At 35.3% G+C, this 21,533-nt stretch overlaps 1 protein-coding gene across 6 annotated transcripts in view; it reads right to left on the bottom strand.

Annotated features, from left to right (window-relative positions):
• Window positions 1-20,090, bottom strand: part of LOC105223466 (nitric oxide synthase) — a 296,079-nt gene extending 275,989 nt beyond the window's left edge. The window contains exons 1-2 of one of the 6 annotated variants that reach the window (XM_049449814.1): window positions 19,718-20,090; window positions 1,450-2,270 (exon numbers count right to left, since the gene is read on the bottom strand). In XM_049449814.1, the coding sequence (XP_049305771.1) occupies window positions 1,450-2,106 (657 nt within the window). In that variant the 5' untranslated portion in view covers window positions 2,107-2,270; window positions 19,718-20,090. The remainder of the gene's footprint in view (window positions 1-1,449; window positions 2,271-19,717) is intronic. The other 5 variants (XM_049449811.1, XM_049449819.1, XM_049449833.1 and 2 more) reach the window with 5 other exon arrangements.
• Window positions 20,091-21,533: the final 1,443 nt, after the last annotated feature.

Here is a 21,533-nt window from a genome sequence, read left to right as displayed (position 1 = left end):
TTACTATTATTATAAGTACCTGCGGACTATCCAACCTCCGGAAATTGTGGCATTGGTCACCGACACGAAGAAATAATAATAGCCAACGGTGACATAATTTTTATCGAAGCGCTGAAAATTATTGAGGATTTTGATGATGGTTGGAAAATTACTGCCCCACAAAGAACAGAAGAGATGATGTGGTCAGAGAGCTTGCTTATGATACTGTAGCTTAAGGAATTCATGTAAACTGAACAGAGCCTCTGTTACTATCGGAGAAAAACTAATTTTCAATTCAGTAACAAACCGCGTAGATAACGAGTAAGAGTTTTTTTCTTGGACGCACTAGGCAAAACTTTCTTGCTTAACTTGCTGCTGGCACAACTGCGCAAAAAGAAAGTGCTAAGTGGTCGCAGAACCGCACACTCATGGCGGCAAAAAAATTTATAAAAGAATATTAAAACAAGTTCCAGTTAAAGAAAAGACCTACATCTCAATAGACATTATTCCTATCCTATCCCTATATAAATTCCCTCGACTTGCCAGTGGTACCATCCCACAATTTGAAACCCAAAGTTGGTGTTCCTGTCATACTAATGCGTAATCTGGACGCGCCTAGACTGTGCAACGGCACTAGGTTACGCATCACAGAACTAAGAAGACACATACCATTGTTACCGTGGTTACAAAAACAAAATACTGATACCCAGAATCCCTATACCTTACACCTCTCTTTCAAACGCTTACAGTTTCCAGTGGATTCATCTCTCACAGTAAATAAAAGTCAAGGACAATCTCTGAAAATAACCGGCATTCACCTGGGCACCTCTTATCATGTCCCGGAGACAACTGTACGTGGTTGGCTAAGTCCCGCTATGTTGTTTACAGGGATGTGATGCAGTAAAAAGATTTCTAGCTCTCTACGACCCGAGGCAAAAAACAATTTCATATGCATAATCAACTCTCCCGTTCTTCAAGCCATCAAATTTTGTAAATTTATCCTTCCGCGATGGTCAAATTTTAATAATTTTGCTTCTGAAAATGTGAATAACGATTATTTTTACTATTAGCACACATTATATTTTCCCTAATAAACCACGGGTAACAGCGTGTGTCAATGCTAGAAATAAATTGATCTGACACTGTCCTACGTTTGTTAAAGCGTTAGAGAGATTCTCTTGCTGTTACGGTGTTCTGATTTCAAATACATTATATTAAATTTCGAAGTTTTGTGTAGACCGAAATTTAAGCAAACTGAAACCTACTAATACCGACAGGATTTATTCCGCCTCGCACTAATTATCTAATGAACCCATGAACCTTCTTCTTCACCCTTATGCTTTTTTAACGTTCTGACTGACCGGCCCAAATGTCTGATAAAATTAAGTAATTTGATATCTATCAAATATATGGATTTTTGTTGTGATATTTACTTTACAAAACACATTTGTATAAATAATATTTACTCACCTCTTTAGCCTTACAGTGCAAAGTATCGTAAACCTCTGGACGACCTTCGATATTCTTTAGGCGCACCGGCTTACGTATGAGAATACTGCGTCCCTCTTCGTCAATGTGAATAAAACTACCAGCACGCGCACGAAAATCCTGCGACATTTTGCGTTGTCCGGTATTCTTCGGGGTAGGTGAGAGCTCGCGAGCTTTACCCCCGCCTCCCCCACTGTTGCAATTTACATCGATTTCCACAATAACACCAGCCCCACTGCCAACCACGGAGCTGCGCCCCATATGCACCGTCGAGTTTTTAACATTATCAGCTTCTCGGCCTGATATACTCTGCCTTTTTGCGTAACTTTGTCGGTTGGGAGTGCAATCGGTACTTTTACTCCCACCTGCTATTGTCATTGATGTCAGAGATACAGCTTGCTGCTGCAGCTTTTCGTGTGGCTCTTTAATGTATATTTGCGACCTTCTGCTGTCATTTTCTTTTTCGTTGCACATTTCCGGTGTTGGTGGTGAGGAATGATGGTTTGCTTGAATTTCTTCGTTTGCTTTTGCATTGTTTTGTTGTTGCTGCTGTTGGCTTTGTTGATGCGTGGGAGTGTTGGGCATACGTTTAGCAGCTACCAATCGTAAATTCTCGAAAATTGCGCTGAAGTGCGACATTTTGGGACAGTTACTCACTTAGTTTTCCACTTCGTTACCGAAACACACAAGTCTTTTTACTATATCCTTTATTTTTTGTTTTTACTTAATGACACGATTGTAAACATCAAATTTATTAATTATTGTTCATGTAATGATACAAGTTATTTGATATATACTCGAGCCTCAACCCCAAAAACAAAATATTCACACGTATTTTCAATTAAATTTAAATGATCCAAGTAAGGAAGAGCTAAGTTCGAGTATAACCGAACATTTCATACTCTTGCAACTTGCAAGGCTTAAAGCCAGGGAAGTATCTTCAGCTATATAAGGCTTGTTAGATGCGTGGAGTCTATGGCGAGTTTTCACTCTATTCTATTTATTCTAAGCAACGTTATAAGAAAAATACGCTCTCTCATATTGGCTGATGTATGCGGTATAAAGTCACCAGGAAGTTCGAAAACATTTATATAAGGTATATGGGAGCTAAGGAACTTCCCTTAAAGATTCAACTCCCAGACATACTACTATCATGAAAGCAATTCTCTGAATTTCAATTGTATATCCCATACATTGACCATTACTTTCGGTAAAAAGTCAACTATAAGCAATGGGTCCACATATTCAGTACCCTAGGGGCTTGAACAGTTGCAACAATGTGGAAATAGGTGAAATCGGATAATAACCCAACCCAGCGTTATATGCACGCTTATGTTACAAATTATTAAGAGTTATAATATATTTAATAAATATATGCGTCAGATACATTGAATTTTGTATCCCATATGGATAAGAGCACGTTATAGGAGCTGGTGTCAAAATTCGATGATGGGCGTATATATATTGCAGTGCGAAAATGGACGAAACCGTACTATAACCACACCTACTTCACGTATAACGCAATTTTAAATTCCACTTTCCAATATACAAAATAAGCCCATACAATTTTGCACGAATGATGAGCAAACAATATTCAAATCATAGCAAAACTGTTCAAGTCCTCAGGTACCGAATATATGGTCCTCAGTTCTTATTGCAAGATTTTTATCGGTCAATCTGTAAGATATATTATAGAAACTCAGAGAGAATTCTTATGTGATATACTCGTACGTAATACATAATATGCCCCTGGGCCAAAAATGGTCTGAATCGGATCAATAATTCCCTCAGACACCATATACCTTAAAGAAAATATTTCTAACTACCGGCTAACTTTATATTGGAAATATCGGTCAATATGTGAATTATCTTAATGAAAAGTTTATTTTTCTAATAACAATGTATAATGTATTTTTGTGCCTAAAATGGATAAAATCTTAAGAAAACTTGCCCTAGCACTTTAGTTATGTACAATTTTTTAGCATTCGGTTGACTTTATCCGTTATGTATTGGTAAAACTATGTGAAGTACGTTAATGTAAGTTAGAAAGCATATTTTTTAGTTAATAATATGTACAATTCCAAAATTAAATAAAATCGAGACAATACTACGCCATCTCCCATATATGTACTTAATATACAATTTTAAAGCTTTCGGTTGGCTTGATCGATACTTTCGGGAAAAACCAACTGTAGATGGTACTTCATCAGTTTTGGTTCGATTTGAACAATTTTTTGTCATACGGTGGTACACGTCAAAGACACTATTCGTGCAAAGATTTATCTTGATATATTAATTGATTAGCATATTGGAAAGTAAAAGTTTCAAATGGAATTTAAAATTGTATTATATGGTAAGTAAAATTGGCCGTAGTCCGATTTTTCCCATTTTCACACTGCAACGTAGAAAGGTGAGAAGAATGCCACGCACGAAATTTGGTTGAAATCGATTGAGCGGGCTCCGAGATATGTATGGTATTTCACTTAAAAGTGGGCTCCATTAAAGCCCTCTCATACTTTTTTCTCGAGGGTAAAATTAAATGTCTCTGGCGAATTTAGATATTGATTTATCACAGTTTTAGTTGTTGACAGTGCCCTTATATCTGGCTATCATCGATTTAATCCACTTTCACACTATTGATAGGAATTCTTGTAGTATTTGTGCTAAGCGAATTACTTGTAGGTTGTTCTAGCTGTAATGGCTTAGGAGATATGATCATTATACGTAAAATACAGTTATATGTTTATTTACTGCTTAGTTATGGTACTTTTTACGTTTTCGGTTAACCACGTTTTGTGGGCGTGGCAGTTGTCCAATTGCACCCATCCATGAAGTCGTTATTTTTTTTTTTACCAAGGAAGGGGCATACCAAGTTTCATCAAAATATCTCAATTTTTACTCCCGTTACAGCTTGCCCGGAAGGATAGACAGACACCCGAAATTCAACTCGTTTCGTCAATCTGATCATTTATATATGTACATATAAATGTAATCCCTTGTTGAAAGGCAAAGTGACAGTGTCAAAGGATTAAGAATAAATGCCGGTAATACTTCCCCTCTTGACATTAATGGCGATCCAACCGAGAGTGTCTGAATAGTCACTTTGTTATCAAATTTTTCAATCTAGCATTATTATTTCAGAAATTTAGACGATGCGTAATTATATCACGTATTCCTTTTAAGATACAGCTCCTCCGCAACCAAAAAGTAGGCGCGAGGTCTGAGTGAGCGAATTCGCTTTCTTAAGCTGACTGCAAATTTCTCTCCAATTGCTCTAAGCGTAACATACGCAGCAGGATTTTGTGAAATTTTACATTAAAATAAACTGTCGAAGAGTCCTGTGTCAAACTTATATTGAACGAAGATAATGAATTTTGTACACGATTAACCGCAAGCATCGCGGTTAATCAATTTCCACAAAATTTGTAAGCCAATTAAAAGTCACTTAAGAAACTGTTTATGTTCTTGATGTAAATAGTTTTATATTTTGATTATACTTTCTATGTTTTAATTACAATCAGATGGTATATGTGTTCAATATTCAATGCATGCGAGACAAAACAAAAATGATTACCAACACTGAATGGAGACGATGGTGCCTAATTTATGCTCTTAATTACATTAAACGGAATGCGGAAGCCAAGGATTTGTTAAAGTACTTGACTGCATCACTGGCTAGATCTAATCTGCATATGTGGTTACTTTGTGGATACGCAATATACACCAAAATACAAACACATAAGTATGTGCTATGTGAATATTGCCTTGCAGGCAACCACGTAGTGAGGAATATTCAATTAAATGCGCTTGAGTGGTGTTGTAATTTCTTGTACGTATATGAATGCATTGAAGAGACATGTAAAAGAAATATTCAAGTAAATTACCTCCAGCTACATATACCTTAAATATATTAGTTTGGCACTAATTGAAACCTACAGATTTGTGTTGGATACGAAATAATTTCAAATTGTACCCTATAAAGAAAATCCGAGCATACTCTGATTATAGATAACTCGCACAATTGTTTGAAAATTATTTTTTTAAATGTTGAATGTGTTGAAAAAATTTAGGATATAATTATCGAAAAATTTCAAAATCTAACAAATTAAAAGTGTTAATCAGACAAAATTGGGCTAGCACCGCCACTATGAAGATGATCATCGCTGTATCGAATTTTTGTAAATACATACTATATACTTAGTTATCTGGTATTGTTAATAATCTTTGGTATTTACCATATTCAAGCCTAGTATGTATATTTTCTTATATTCTTATTTGTTGACATTTAACTATTTATGCGTTGGCAGCCTATGCCGTAATTGCAATAGTAAAATAAAACAGGCATTATTTTAATCTTTTCGAAGCTTACTATACCAGAAACAATTGTTATAATATATCTCGAAGTTTTTATATTATATACATATATTTGAGGTAAGGATTTAGCAAAATATAATGATAAAGATTAATACCTCAATTAGGAACTTCGTATCATTACTGTGTTATAACTAAGCTGAAAATTAAGAAACAAATTTCGAAACTAGGCATGGATTTAATATAATATATTTAATTATATATTTAATGTGAATATCTCACAAACCCCTAAAATTCCTCCGAAAAAGTTTATGTAGCACCCCCTTACATAATTTAAAACTGTGTGAGCTCGGGTGATAATCATTTAACGGTTATGTTGAAAACTACTTAAAGTGTGACAGCTCATTAAATAATTAAATACGTCAGAAGCATTAAATTTCAGAAGCATATGACACAGAAGGGCCTCATAGGTACCGGCGCCAATTGGCCAATGACTGTGGCACCGAATACCTTTAGGTGAAATCTTATTCAATCAATAATCAACCAAAATCGAAATACAAACATGCCTACTTTCAATATATCATAATTGTTCATTTGATTACTTTCCTTTACACGCTGTCGAAATATTCGTTCAAATATGTATCACGTCTAAATATTGTCAAAATCACACCATAACCTTTCATGCCTCTTATTACAGAATATGCGGACCTCTCTTATTATCGCCAATATCGGTCAATCTGTAAGATTTAGTATTGAAATTCGGAGAAAATATGTAGGCCAAAAATGAGTAAAATCGGGTTAATACTTCCACTAGCTTAAATACTAAATGTAATTATTTTCAAATTTCCGGGTGAATTTATACCGCATATATCGGTCAGTATGTAAATTATCTTAAAAACCTTAAAAAAAATCAATATGTAAATTATCAAAAACAGATTTTTGTCGAGAAAAATTTTAACTAAGCATGATAGTGGTGCTTGAAAATGCATCTGTGACATATTAACAAATGATGTTTCGGATTTACGTTTTTCGACATCTAAAGATGTTTTCAAAGGACATGTTTTGGATATACCTCAAAAATAGTGGCATGTATGTGAATAAATCCCTATAGAGAATGTTGTGAAAAACAATTGACTAACAACTTTTAAAATGTGCAAGTTATAAGATTATATACTTATATGTTATATGTTTTAATGTAAATTTAATAACAACTAAGTTTACATTGAATCCTTGACTTTTATTAAAATATGCGTTTTCATCAATTCCATTTTTCATTACATATTTTTACTTGTTGTATTATAAAAGATGCTTATGTAGGTATGTATTTATATACATTTAGAGGTACATTCCTGATTAGGAAGTTCTTCTCTCAAATAATTATTGCAAATGCGTAATTTAAGTAAATCGAAAGCAGAAAAAGTATTTTAGATAATTATATACATTGTGACAAAAAAGAAAGAAATTATAATTAAATATTTAAGTTGGTAGGACTGTCCGTAATTATTATACCAAATATGAGCGCGATTTGGCAACCACTTTGTTTACAGCTTTACAGCAGCTGCTTAAGTCAGTACACCTCAGTAGTGCGGTGCAAGCCTATGAGTGATATAGATCGAAAAAACGTTGAAGACATGCCTCGTTCGAGACGACCTTCGACCTCTTCAACTGATGAAAATATTAAAAAAGTGAAAAATATGGTGCTTGAAAATCGTCAGGATTCTCGCGAGTCCGCTCTAATGATTTTGGTGTATTAGAATTAGAATTATTAATTGAGGTAATGCACCGCGACCTAGGGTCTATTGTGCCCTCTCCTATATCACATGACCTCACAGAGCCCCAGCAGCCTGAACAGTTCCAGCAGTTTGCCGGGCTCAAGCGAGGTTATGTGATCCCTGCTGATATACACTGAATCCAGGGCCTTAAGCCTTTTCCCACAGATTGCTGTACAATCCTGGATAAGGTGTGCTGGTGTCTCCTGTTCCAGGTCGCAGAACCGGCAGTTGGCACAGGAGACCATGCCCATGTTGGACAGGTGCTTCTTGAGCTTACAGTGGCCGGTGTATATTGCGACGAGGAGACGGAATTTCTTACGAGGTAGGTTAATTAATTCTTTAAACCTGGAGAGATTATACCCTCCCAGGAGCAGCTTAGCGGGGCGCATACCTGCTGCCTGTCGCCAGTGCCGCTCTCTATCCTCTCTTTCCTCCGTGCGGAGCAGCTCCTTAAGAGTGTGGGGTCCTACCGCTATATATGGCTCTGGTCCCAACATCTTGGATGCTGCTGCCGTGCGGGCCAGCTCGTCGGCCTTCTCATTACCTTCTACTCCCTTGTGCCCTGGTACCCAGATTAGATGTACCCGATTGCACAGGGACAGGCGGTTTAGCCTTTCTATACATTCCTCGACTAAAAGCGATTTGGTCTCGTATGATAGGATCGCTTTTAGTGCCGCTTGACTATCACTGAGAATAGCTATGGGCTGGTTGCGATAGTTGCGGCTGAGGTTGACTTCCGCGCACTGACTGATATCAAAAACTTCAGCCTGGAAGATACTTGGGAAGCTGCCCATAGGTATGGACAGCTTAGTACGCGGTCCCGCAATACCTGCCCCAATACCTTCCGATGTTTTTGAGCCATCAGTGTACCACTGAATGGTACTGTCTTCCAGCAGCTTTTCCAGAGTGGAGTCCATCTTGCTGCCTAGAGTTACTGTGAAATTCTTTTTGAGATTTATTTTCTTTCTTTTGGTGTATATTTTGGGTATGAAATCCGTTGTTGCTTGACCGTAAACAGGTCTCTTTGGACTTGCTTGATCGTGCCAATTCTGATCCTTGATCACAAATTCATGGAGATAATTATAACAGCCAATGAGACATGGGTGTATGAGTTTGACATGTAAGAAGCCCATCCCAAAGAGTGCTTATGAAAACTGTCTGGAGGATTGAAAAAAATCGTTGGCATTAGTGTATTACATCTGGTGGTGATTACTTTGAAGGCGACCAAATAAATATTGATGAATAATTAAATAGTTTGCGTTTACAATTTCCGGTTACTTTTTTGTCGCACTCTAAATTTATACTTTATAATAATAGTGGGTTTCCTTAAATAAATGTTTAGATACTTACATATCTTATTTATAATCATATATGAAAACTTGGTTAATTTTTATAAAGTATTTTTTTTTAATTGTAACTTTTTAAATTTACGACATAGCCTAGTGGCCTACCTATTTAACGAATGATAAAAGGGTTGAGATTTGCATATGTACGAGTATGGTATTTTATGGCATATAAATAAAACATTTTAATGCCAAATTAATTTATGTTGAATATTTATACATACATAAGTATATGGAAAATTTCTGGCCGATTTGGGTTCCTCGTAACTCGTATTTACATAGAAGTAAGCGGGTTGAATTATATTAAATGATTTTTTAAACATATTTGACAATGTAATGCCAGCTGTTGCTACATTGGGATGAAACCAGATTCCTTTGCATAATTTAGGACATCCCACGTGCGGTGATTGCGGCTAAGCGCCGTATTGGTACTCATTTGCTTTATGTTTGTTTGCCTTTTATTGGTATCCTTATTTGCGCAAGAAAATTTTAAGAAAAAAAATGTAATATGCTTTAGTATACCGCACGTATTTGTAAGTACATATAACACACATGCAATGTGCGTGTGCTTCTTGAATTATCTATCCCACAAACATGTTTCAATTTCGAACATACATACTTATGTACATATGTAGACTTTGTAAAGAATCTTAAGACGCGGTTATTTAAATCAGATGCGTAATTTTAATAGATATATCATAAAGTAAATACAAATGTATGTTTATCAAATAGATATAAGCCACATATAATTATTTATAGTCAAATAAATGAAACAAAAATCAGCAAGCTTCTTTATTACATACAATATTATTTAAATCTTCAAAATTAACTTTTAGATCATCCTTAAGTAAAATTATTAAATGCATAATAATAAAAATGTCTTAATTCTTCTTACAATATTATAAAGCCAATTTAGCACTAAGCTTAATTAAAAAAGATCACTTGGTTTTGAGAAACAACCTCATTTTGTGAGTTCCGATTTCTCTCATTTATCTAGAAACAATGGACTATACAACTGCGCCAACTACCGTGGGATTAGCCTCCTCAACATCGCATACGAGTATAAGGTTCTGTCGAGCGTATTGTGTGAAAGATTAAAGCCCACCGTCAACAAACTGATTGGACCTTATCAGTGCGGCTTTAAATCTGGTAAATCAACAATCGACCAGATATTCACCATGTGCCAAATCTTGGAAAAGACCGGTGAAAGGAGATTCGACACACACCACCTCTTCGTCGATTTCAAAGCTGCTTTCGACAGCACGAAAAGGAGCTGCCTTTATGCCGCGATGTCTGAATTTGGTATCCCCTCAAAACTAATACGGCTGTGTAAACTGACGTTGAGCAGCACCAAAAGCTCCGTCAGGATCGGGAAGGACCTCTCCGAGCCGTTCGATACCAAACGAGGTTTCAGACAAGGCGACTCCCTATCGTGCGACTTCTTCAATCTGCTGCTGTAGAAAATTATTCGAGCTGCAGAACTTAATCGAGCAGGTACAATCTTTTATAAGAGTGTAAAGCTGCTGGCGTATGCCGATGATATTGATATCATCGGCCACAACACCCGCGCCGTTAGTTCTGCTTTCTCTAGACTGAACAAGGAAGCAACGCAAATGGGTCTGGCAGTGAACGAGGGCAATACAAAATATCTCCTGTCATCAAACAAACAGTCGTCGCACTCGCGACTTGGCTCCCACGTCACTGTTGACAGTCATAACTTTGAAGTTGTAGATAACTTCGTCTATTTAGGAACCAGCATTAACACCACCAACAATGTCAGCCTGGAAATCCAACGCAGGATTACTCTTGCCAACAGGTGCTACTTCGGACTGAGTAGGCAATTGAAAAGTAAAGTCCTCTCTCGACGAACAAAAACCAAACTCTATAAGTCGCTCATGATTCCCGTCCTGCTATATGGTGCAGAGGCTTGGACGATGACAACAACCGATGAGTCGACGTTGCGAGTTTTCGAGAGAAAAGTTCTGCGAAAGATTAATGGTCCTTTGCGCGTTGGCCACGGCGAATATCGCATTCGATGGAATGATGAGCTGTAAGAGATATACGACGACATTGACATAGTTCAGCGAATTAAAAGACAGCGGCTACGCTGGCTAGGTTATGTTGTCCGGATGGATGAAAACACTCCAGCTCTGAAAGTATTCGACGAGTTCGCGCCACGGGAAGCAGAGGAAGAGGAAGACCTCCACTCCGTTGGGAGGACCAAGAGGAGAAGGACCTGCCTTCGCTTGGAATATCCAATTGGCGCAACGTAGCGAAGAGAAGAAACGACTGGCGCGCTGTTGTTGACTCGGCTATAATCGCGTAAGCGGTGTCTGCGACAGTAAAGAAGAAGAGAACTTGTAATCCAAACTTTAATTTTTTTAATTCCGCTGAGGAATGTTTAAATCGCACGAAAATGCAAAATGTTTTATCTATGCATTAGAATATGACTTCGAAATTATTAATTGAAAAGGGAAAAGAACACATATTGCAATGCAAATAGCAACATACACAACATTTGAACGCAAACAAATAGACTTAAAGCCTGTGTATTTAATCCCATTTCGCGTTCTCACTATTTATCTATACTAAAACATTACCAAATTGGAGTGAAAAATAAACGGAAAGCAATTAAAAGATTGCATAACTTTCTCCTTTATGCACTTCCAGATTAAAGTGCAAAGGCTTTTTGACCATGAAAAATTTTATTCAAACGCTGCGTTCACAATGGTACGGTAGTTGCGTTAGCATAGAATAGAACGTTGTTTTCTTGAATTCGCAAGGCCTGTTGGCTCTTGGGAGCAAAATGCAGTATTTCTCCTTTGCACCATTTAACTAAAATCAAGGATAACAGTGGAAAATAACAACAAAAACACAAGTGGCACTATAAAATTTTTATTCAGGATTAAAATAAAACTGCTTAGCCGGTCACTAGCTACGTTGGACAGTAATCAGAGAGAAGTGGTTGGACAATTGCAATGTCGAAGTATTTGACCAACAAAAGATGAGCAAAACCAAATACGAATACTAAATGCTACCTTCATGGAAAGGTCAAAGCTATCGAAATGGGATACCATTTTATACTCTTGCAACTTGCAAGAATCAAAGTCCGGGAAAGGCTTTCAGTGGCTGTCAAAATTGTACTTTAAACGAGTAAGGAAGCACAAATTTCGGGTGTAACCGAACATGACAACTTCCAAAAGTCAAAACCGGCTTGTTAGAGTAACAAACATAATTACGTATACATAGTATAGCATATATGTATATTCAGTTATTTTTGGCATTATCCTATAGAATACCCAGTATTATGCATTAAGTTAAATTCTTATGTATTTACCGATTGGAACTGTATAACGCCAACCGGAAGTTTGAAAATCTCATATTAGTGATTTGGGTGTATTAACTCGATTTTATTTATTTTTGACATATCCAAATATTAATAACCGAAAATAATGATCTCTGAGTACCACATTGTATAATATACTACGCCAATATATAACGACTAAAGTCAACCGAATAGTAAAAATTTTGATATTAGTTAGAAGGGAGCTTCAGGGAATCGGTCCATATATTCATTAGCCGAGGGCTTGACAAGTTTTAGTTCGATTTAAATATTTTTTATTCATTGGTGCTTAATTTGTGTACTGAAAAGTGAAAGGACACATGATATTTAAAATTGCGTTATACGAAAGTTTTAGTCCGAACTCGCCCATTATCGCATTGCAATATAGGAATGTCAAATTAATGCTACCAAACCAAATTTGTTTGAAATCAGTCCTGAGATATGTGATTCACCTAAAAGTGAGCTGTGCTACATCTGTCGCTAATTTTCACACCGGCTCTTATAAAACCTCCTGCATGAAAAATGCCTCTGCTATTGTTTTTTCACACTTTTTAGTAATTTTTAACAAAACTGGTGGCGGGGTCATCATAAGAATTCACATATTTTCACACAATCGTAAGAATTTATTAGTTCAAAGGATTATACATTAAACTTATTAGAAGGCGAGGCCACGCCCGATAGGAATCGGCATCACCATCGGTTATTTTTAGCTTTTTACCTTTTTCGGACGACATTTCATGTTTTTGTTTTTTTTTTTACTTTTTTAATTCCTCTTAAGTTTAAAATATTAACCAATTTGCTTCGAGAAGACGCTAATAAGCTTGCTTTTATACTTTACAATATCAAATTATTTAATTTTGACTATTAAGAAAAATAAACCAAATGTGCATACATACGTATGTACATATAGTGTCCCGGATCTTCATATTGACATATGAACCGAATGAACGAATCTAGTCTGCTGAAGCTACTAAGTAACTACTATGAGTAAAGATAATTTCGATTGAAATATTTATTTTATATTTAATAAGAAAAATACTCTGGAGGAAGGCATTGCAGTGCAAAACAATTTTAAGAAATATTTATTTATGTATAAATAAGTGAATCTTGAATTCTTCTTTATTTTGTGATGTTACTTGTCAATGCTTTTTTTATACTAATTCTTCTTCTTCTTTACTGGCGTAGGCACCGCTTACACGATTATAACCGAATTAACAAGCTAGTCGTTGTTTATCCCATACAGCTCATCGTTCCATCGAATGCGATATTCGTCGTGGCCAAAGCGCAAAGGACCATACATCTTTTGTAGATCCTTTCTCTCAAAAACTCGTAACGTCGACTCATCAGATGTTGTCATCGTACATGCCTCTGCACCACATAACAGGACGAGAATAATGAGTGACTTATAGAGTTTGGTATTTGTTTGTCGAGAGAGGACTTTATTTCTCAATTGCCAACTCAGTCCAAAGTAGCACCTGATGACAAGAGTTATTCTGCGTTTGATTTCGAGACTGGCATTGTTGTTGCTGTTAATTCTAGTTCCAAGATAGGCGAAATTATCTACAACTTCAAAGTTATGACTGTCAACAGTGACGTGGGAGCCAACTCGCGAGTGCGACGACTGTTTGGTTGATGACAGGAGATATTTTGTCTTGCCCTCGTTCACTGCCAGACCTATTTTCTTTGCTTCCTTATCTAGTCTAGAGAAAGCAGAACTAACGGCGCGAGTGTTGAGGCTAATGATATCAGTATAATCAGCATACGCAAGCAGTTGTTCACTCTTATAGAAGATAGTACCTTCTCGATTAAGTTCTGTAAATCGAATTATTTTCTCCAGATTTAAGTAGTCGCATGATAGGGATTCTGAAACCTCGTTTGGTATCGAAAGGCTCGGAGAGCTTCTTCCCAATTCTGACGGAGCTTTTGGTGTTGCACGACGTCAGTATACACAGCCGTATTAGTTTTGCAAGGATACCAAATTCAGACATCGCGGCATGAAGACAGCTTCTTTTCGTGCTGTCAAAAGCAGCTTTGAAATGGAAGAAGAGGTGGTGTGTGTCGATTCTTTTCTCACGGGTCTTTCTAAGATTTGGCGTATGATGAATATCTGTTCGTTTGTTGGTTTTCCAGGTCTAAAGCCACACTGATAAGGTCCAATAATATACTAATTACATTTAGACTTTAAAGAAAAACAATCGAGTCGTTTTTAATCTCTTGCAACATGTTGCTACACAGTATAATAGCTTTGTTCACCTAATGGTTGTATGTATATTTACACTGTATATAAATGATCAGGGTGACGAGACGAATTTAAATATGGCTGGCTGTCTATCTGTCCGTCCGTCCGTGTTGTAACTTGAGTAAAAATTTAAATATCTTGATGAAACTTGGTACACATATTCCTTGACAAAAAAGGAAGAAGGAGTTCGTAAATGGGCGTATCGAACCACTACAACGCCCACAAAACTCCATTAACCAAAAACGTTTTAAGTGCCACAACTAAGCAATAAAATAAAATATAGAACTCTAATTTGGCATAGGAAATCGAAGTGGCTAGGGACAACTGTGCGTTAACAATTTTGAAAAAGTGGGCGTCACCCCGTCCTCTAATAGGCTTAACTTACATATCTCCTAGACCACCACAGCTGCAAAAGCCAAATCCACTCAGAATAAATCCCATAAGCACTCTTACTGAGAGTGTAAAGATTGATATATGCGATAAAACTTTACACTAACAATTCCTTTATGGTATGTCAACTTATTACCAAAAAATTGTTCAAATCCCAGCAAAACTGTGAAAGCCCCTAAATACTGGAAGTACGGAGGGTTTTTATGACAGAAAATATCGGTTAATGTAAGAGATGTACAATTAAAATATTCAGAAAATCTTCTCCTGATAATAATATCTCTGTGTTTAAAATGGGTTGAATCGGGTCAATACTTCCCTGAGAGGTCTCAGTGTGAAATGTAATAAACATTCTCTCAAATCGACATTCAAACTATTGAGGTCGCTACAGCATTTCTTGTAGAAAGGGAACAGAGTGGGGAACATAACGACTCCAATCTTTAAAGGCGTTTTTCTCAAAATGGTGTTCTTTCTACTCTCAAAGGAAGAGTTTTGAAAATATCTAGTTCTTATTTGGAGAAAACATTTTTAACGTCATTCGCTATTGCGTTATGAAAGCTGTTATTTTTTTTAATCTTTCTATTTTTTTCTACGAAAAACTGTCGAAAAAAGGCTCAAATTCGATACTTTTTATTCCAATCGCCGATATTTTATTAAATTAAAAAAAAAAATAAAAAAGCTTCCTTAGTGCGTTAGCGACTTTCCTACAGATTAATAATGTCGTTTCAACAATTTATTTAACTATTATACACCCAGTAAAAAAACATAAACAAAAAACATTTTGTATTCGTCATTAATGTATTTATTTATAAAAATAAATCGGACTGATTAATTAATTTCAACATTAAAAAAATCGCGAAATCAGTGATTTTTCGGAAGGACAGGATGTTACAGCCCGCATTAATTTAAAATCAGTGATTTTTCGGAGGGACAGTATGATACAGCCCACATTAATCTAATTGAATTATTTCTGCCATAAAAGTTGAACCCTATACTGGGCAAAATGTAAGATATTAAACGAAGTTGATATATTTTTTTTTAATTGATCACAGAAAATCACAAGTACTCTTCCATATCTTCTCACACTGCTAAACTGATATACATAACTCAATAACAAATTACGTTATGCGACTCAGATTTGCCGAGGTAGTCTTGGCAGCTATCGAAATAAAAAAAATCGTTTTTTTTGTTATTTGCAAAATAATTTTTAGAGATATACATAAGTATTTTTTTTTAACTTTAAACATCTTTTTCTCGAAACTGTCTTTTTCAGAACGATACTCACGATTTCTCAGGTTGTACTGGATCCATTTACCTGAAATTTGTATAGTCTTCTTTATAGACTTTTCTATTTCTGGAACTATCCATAGCACCAAATTCAATTTTACTGAGTTTAAAAAATATTAAACAGTCAAAAAGTCCCACACAAATTATTTTTTTATTTTTAGGCAGTCGCCATTTCGTGATATTTTTTCCCAATTGTGACTTTATTCTAATTAAAAAATTATTTCTTTTTGGGTACGGATTGTTAATTAATAGAGGAGAAAACCTTATCTTGGTAAAAAAAAATTACTTTTTTTTGCGAATTTATTTCATACTTTTGACAAAATTACTTTTTCAAAGTCCGAGTTGACTATAATTTCAAAACTGTGTACACATTTATAAAATACCTCCCCCATCGTTTAGTACAAATTTTTTTGGGTTGTTTTCCACACACAAGATGGCGGAACTTTTTAGTGGAAAATAACAGTTTTCACATCAAATGGCCGCCAAAAATTTTTAAATGTAAAACAATTATCAGATAACGATGGGGGAGATAATTTCCAGCCGAGTTATGGTGAACACACAAAGTTTTTTTTTCTCAAAACGTTCTGGGAGATGCTCTGTTACCAGCTTGTGTTTCAATATTTCTGCATGAAAAAATTACCCTAGATTGTAAAAAGTATGGTCAATAATGTGCAAAAGTTCCGAATAAAATTACTCAGTCCATAAAAGTCTTTTTTTACCCCAAAAACCTCAACCCTCCCTTAAGTTACAAAACACAAATTTCACATTTTATTTTTCATTTTGTGTAGCAGTATTTAATGTAATAATTTGTTTTAACAATTATAGAACATAAAGTATGAAGATGTGACTATTTTCACCGCAAGGCATCCAGCTTTTTAGTTAATGACTTAAAACATAATCTTGCGACGACCTCATCATGTCAGCAAGTACAATGGCAAGCATTTGCTCGCTTGCCTGCCTTTGAGAAGAAAGAGTGAAATATAAGAAGCGTTAAGTATTTTTGTTCTCCATTCAACTACGACGTTTTAAATCACATATTTTGTTTGCTTACAGAATTGCGTGGAATTTGCACAAAGTCTGTACTATTTGTTAAATGGTAATTAAAATTGTACATCTTAGTTAGTTTAAGATAAGCTGACTTTGAAAATCACTCAAATCGACACAAAAACATATCCTTAAAGGAAGTGAAAACATTGCAATCTCAGAAATACAGTGTGATAAAGTACGTTTCAAAGCGAGGTGGCGATAATAGAATTTCTGTTTTGAAGTCTATATTCAGATGCTTATCATCAGAATGAGGCCGCTATTTTATGCCTTAAAAAGCAACTTTAATAATAAATTCATATTATGCCATCTATAAAATTACACGCCGCTTCGATTCGAGCTTTTCAAAGATTTACCTAATAGCGGTGAGTTTAAGTGCTGAATTGTCACCAACAAGAAATTATTTTTTAGATCAGGGACTAAGGCATATTTTTTTTATTAAATAAAAAATGTTAACTAACACTCAGTTAATAAATTCTTACATACCTATTTTAATAACTGACAAACTCTTTGAGCTATATAAAAGCTTAGGTAAAATATTATATCCATTTATAGATCATAGTACGGAAGGGCTAAGTTCCGGTTAAAGTTTGGTATTTTATTAAGTTATATTAAGGTTGTAGACTCAAAAATTTTAGTTTAATAACTATATTTTACTTCTCGTCAGTGAAAAGAATAATAAAATCATCCTGTAATGAGATACAACTATATCTAACACAAATTTTGCCGGAGAGACGTAAACTAGAAGATCGGAATTGATAATATTAGAAAATGAGATTAAGATAGAGATATACCAGTATGACACTTTCAAAACATCGATTTTCTTTTTTTTTTGCTTTTTCGTTAGTTTATATTTTCAAAAATATCCTGTAATATCGGTAAAGTCATATTTTGACTAGTTTTTGAATGAAACTTTAAACACGTTTTTCTCGAAACGACATTTTTCAAAATTGCTGGCATCATAACTCAACGAGAAATTGGCCGATCGACTTCAAATTGAAACTGGGTATTCTTGGATATATTTACTATACAATGACTTACAATTGATTGGTTGAAAATTGTAAATTTGGCATTAAAAAACTACCATTTTTTACATATAAAAACGCGATTTTTTCAGAACTTCGTAATTTTGTTAATTTTTAATATTTTTCAAAAATCGTAAATTGTAGGAAATACCTTCAACTTTAATAAATTTTTTTGAATTTTTTTGTTTCAGCTACTCATTTGGCCGGAATCATGACAGCAGTTAGCGAACTTTTTTTGACACCTCCGAAGACAACACATAACTCAGTTATTTTTCAATAGTTTTGTAAAAAAAAAATATATGCTATATATCGCTCATTTGCTGCAAGAGCGGTATAAGTCAAAAAAATCGAGTTTCCAGAAAACGCGTTTAAAGTTTTCAATTGACTACAACCTTACACGGTGACTCCAACCTTACACCTCTTCTCAAGCGGAGCATATAAGAGGTATTCATATGAATTTTTCACTCAACATGAAGTATGATATAACGAACAATTCTGCAGCATTAACTCAAAATTCACGTTTTTTGATTTATGCCGGTCTTGCAGGAAATGAGCGATATGTATATGTCCAAAAGACTTCAAAACATTCGATCCCGTACTTTCTTTAAAAAAATTCACGAAAATTGTCTAATTTTTCATGGGTTACACTGGTATAGTCCCTCAAGACCTTGGTCTAGATTAACTCCATTCATTTTCTCCAGTAACATAATAAGGTTTGTTAGAATAGCAATATATGTAGTATAATATAATTTCACATATTTTCGGAATTTAACTAAAGTATGTTCAATATTATGTGTTCAGTTAAGATTCTTGCATAGTTTATAAAAGCTTTTGCCGTAGGTTCATGAGAGATATGTGTAGTACGAGTATTGGCCCGATTTATTCTATTTTTGGCATTTCTACATTTTAATAACAGAAACATATGCTCTCTGAGATTCATTAAGACACCTCACATACCAACAAAATAAATATATTATATGTGGTCTGAGGCTAGTTTTCATCCCATTTTAGGCATAGAAATGTACCGTCATGAGAAAAACATGCTCCCTCAATTTAATTAAGATAACTCAAGATATTGGCCCGTATACATATGTATATGGTATAAAGACAGCCAGAAGTTCGAAAATCGTTTTATTAGGTATACATGGACTAAGGGAAATATTGACCAGATTCAACCCATTTTTGACATACAGACATACTTATACCAGGAAAGGAATATCTTCTAATTTCAATTATATGTCTTACACAAGTAGTAAAAATTCAAGTAACTACATTATCCAGACATATGGAAATGCGTACGAGTATGTATGTCGTTGATGACAACTTTTAAAAGCTAATTTGTTAATTAAAATTATCAGTTTAGTATTTTTATCTATTCATATATGCACATTGTTTTTGTTCTACGATGACAAGCTTTTTACATTAAACGAGCGCTAACGAAATTAAAACATTCACATCCAATTTATATGTAATGTGTTAATACCACAGGGTAAACAAACCAATTTCAACTTATTTAATTAGTATAGTGGGGGACCAACTCTTCAATACACCAAGTAACTCAGACGCTCATTTTTGTATTTTTATTTTTTGTATTTGTAGGCTCTTTTCATCAACACACTTTACTAGTTTATTCTCATTTATCACATAAAATCGTATGCACTTGTTTCTGGTACTAAAATTTACTTTTATTATAGTGTTATCAATTTCAATCAAATACTGGTACCATTTTCCGTCAATATACTTGCGATCCTGCGAGTTCAAACGTCGCGCGTTAACTGAGCTATTGCTCTTGTGGAAGCTTCCTTAAATATTATACCATATTCATACAGGTGTACATTTAGGATGCTGTTAGCGTCGACGTAGTTGCTGCTGAAACAACTTGCGCCACCCCTAACATCTCATCATTTTTGTGTTTCAACAATCTCGTCACCCGTTGGTGAAATACTGGAAGCATTCCCAGATTGGTTAAAAAGCTTTAACGATGACAAACTCCACCAAACAAATGGTTGGAAAAAGCTAAGGATTTAAAGGGAACGTGAAACTTTTGTTGGGCGTTATTAACAAAGCATTGAAGGAGCTTAACAGGAGACGCCGTCCCTAAATAAAAGCGGCAGCGGCAAATTACTTTCAATCTTTTTGTATGATGCATACCTGTATAAACGCGGCGGCAATGCTGAGCGTTGGAAATTTCGTTTTAACAGCGCATTAAAAAGTAAAATTGTCTGCATTTCTTTTGTACCAGTTTTAGAATTTAAGTCAGACTTTGACGCAAAGTTACCACTTTATATAGGGATGCTGCGTCGGTGTTAAAACTGTCCGGTAAAAAACGCGACGCTGATCCCTTTTATTTAGTTACACCAGATAGTTCTTACTTGAAACAGTTTTGCGTACGCTTTCAAACTCTTCGAATTTATCTCAATCCTTATTGTTTATTTACAAGAATTTATTACGAATTAAATAATAGAAAAGAAAAAAACACTGCATTAATCCGAATTAGTTCAGGAGTTACTGAAGATAACTCCGTTGCTTACTCCCATTTAATCCTCAAAATTGTAGCTGCATTTTCGTTGGCAACAACCAATGGCCAATTTCAATCTATTGTGAATGAAAAAAAAGCTGCCAGTTTGTCAAATTTTCAATAATAAAACAAGAATTTTTATGTTTTGATGTTATGTTATGATGTAGTTTTAAAAATATCGTGTTAATATATTTTTGTAATAAAAAATGTTTTTTTGATGTGTCGGCTAGCAACCAACCAGATATTCACCATACGCCAAATCTTGGAAAAGACCCGTGAAAAGAGAATCGACACTCACCACCTCTTCGTCGATTTTAATACTGTCTTTGACAGCACGAAAAGGTATCCCTGCAAAACTAATACGGCTGTGTAAGCTGACGTTGGGCAACACCAAAAGCTCCGTCAGGATCGGGAAGGACTTCTCCGAGTCGTTCGATACCAAACGAGGTTTTAGACAATTTCTTGCGTGTGGTTTTTTCAACCTAATTCTGGAGAAAATAATTCGAGTTGCAAAACTAACGCAGCAGATATACGACGATATTGACATAGTTCAGCGAACTAAGAGACAGCGGCTGCGCTGGCTAGGTCATGTCGTACGAATGGACGAAACATTCCAGCTCTGAAAGTGTTTGACGCAATACACAAAAATTGCATAAAATGTAACAGTGTTGGTGAACAGCTGGATATGCTTCAATGTATTTGTGCAATCTGTTACCTCCCTCTTGCAAGGTAGTTAATTCATCGATTAAGTTCTGACATTAGTGTTCGTCACACTGCCCTCCACCCAAGCCTGTTTG

Source organism: Bactrocera dorsalis, chromosome 1 (assembly GCF_023373825.1).
Source record: "Bactrocera dorsalis isolate Fly_Bdor chromosome 1, ASM2337382v1, whole genome shotgun sequence".
In the NCBI taxonomy this organism is placed as follows: domain Eukaryota; kingdom Metazoa; phylum Arthropoda; class Insecta; order Diptera; family Tephritidae; genus Bactrocera; species Bactrocera dorsalis.
The sequence above is the reverse complement of the archived record's forward strand: the minus strand, read 5'-3'. Positions and strand labels throughout refer to the sequence as shown.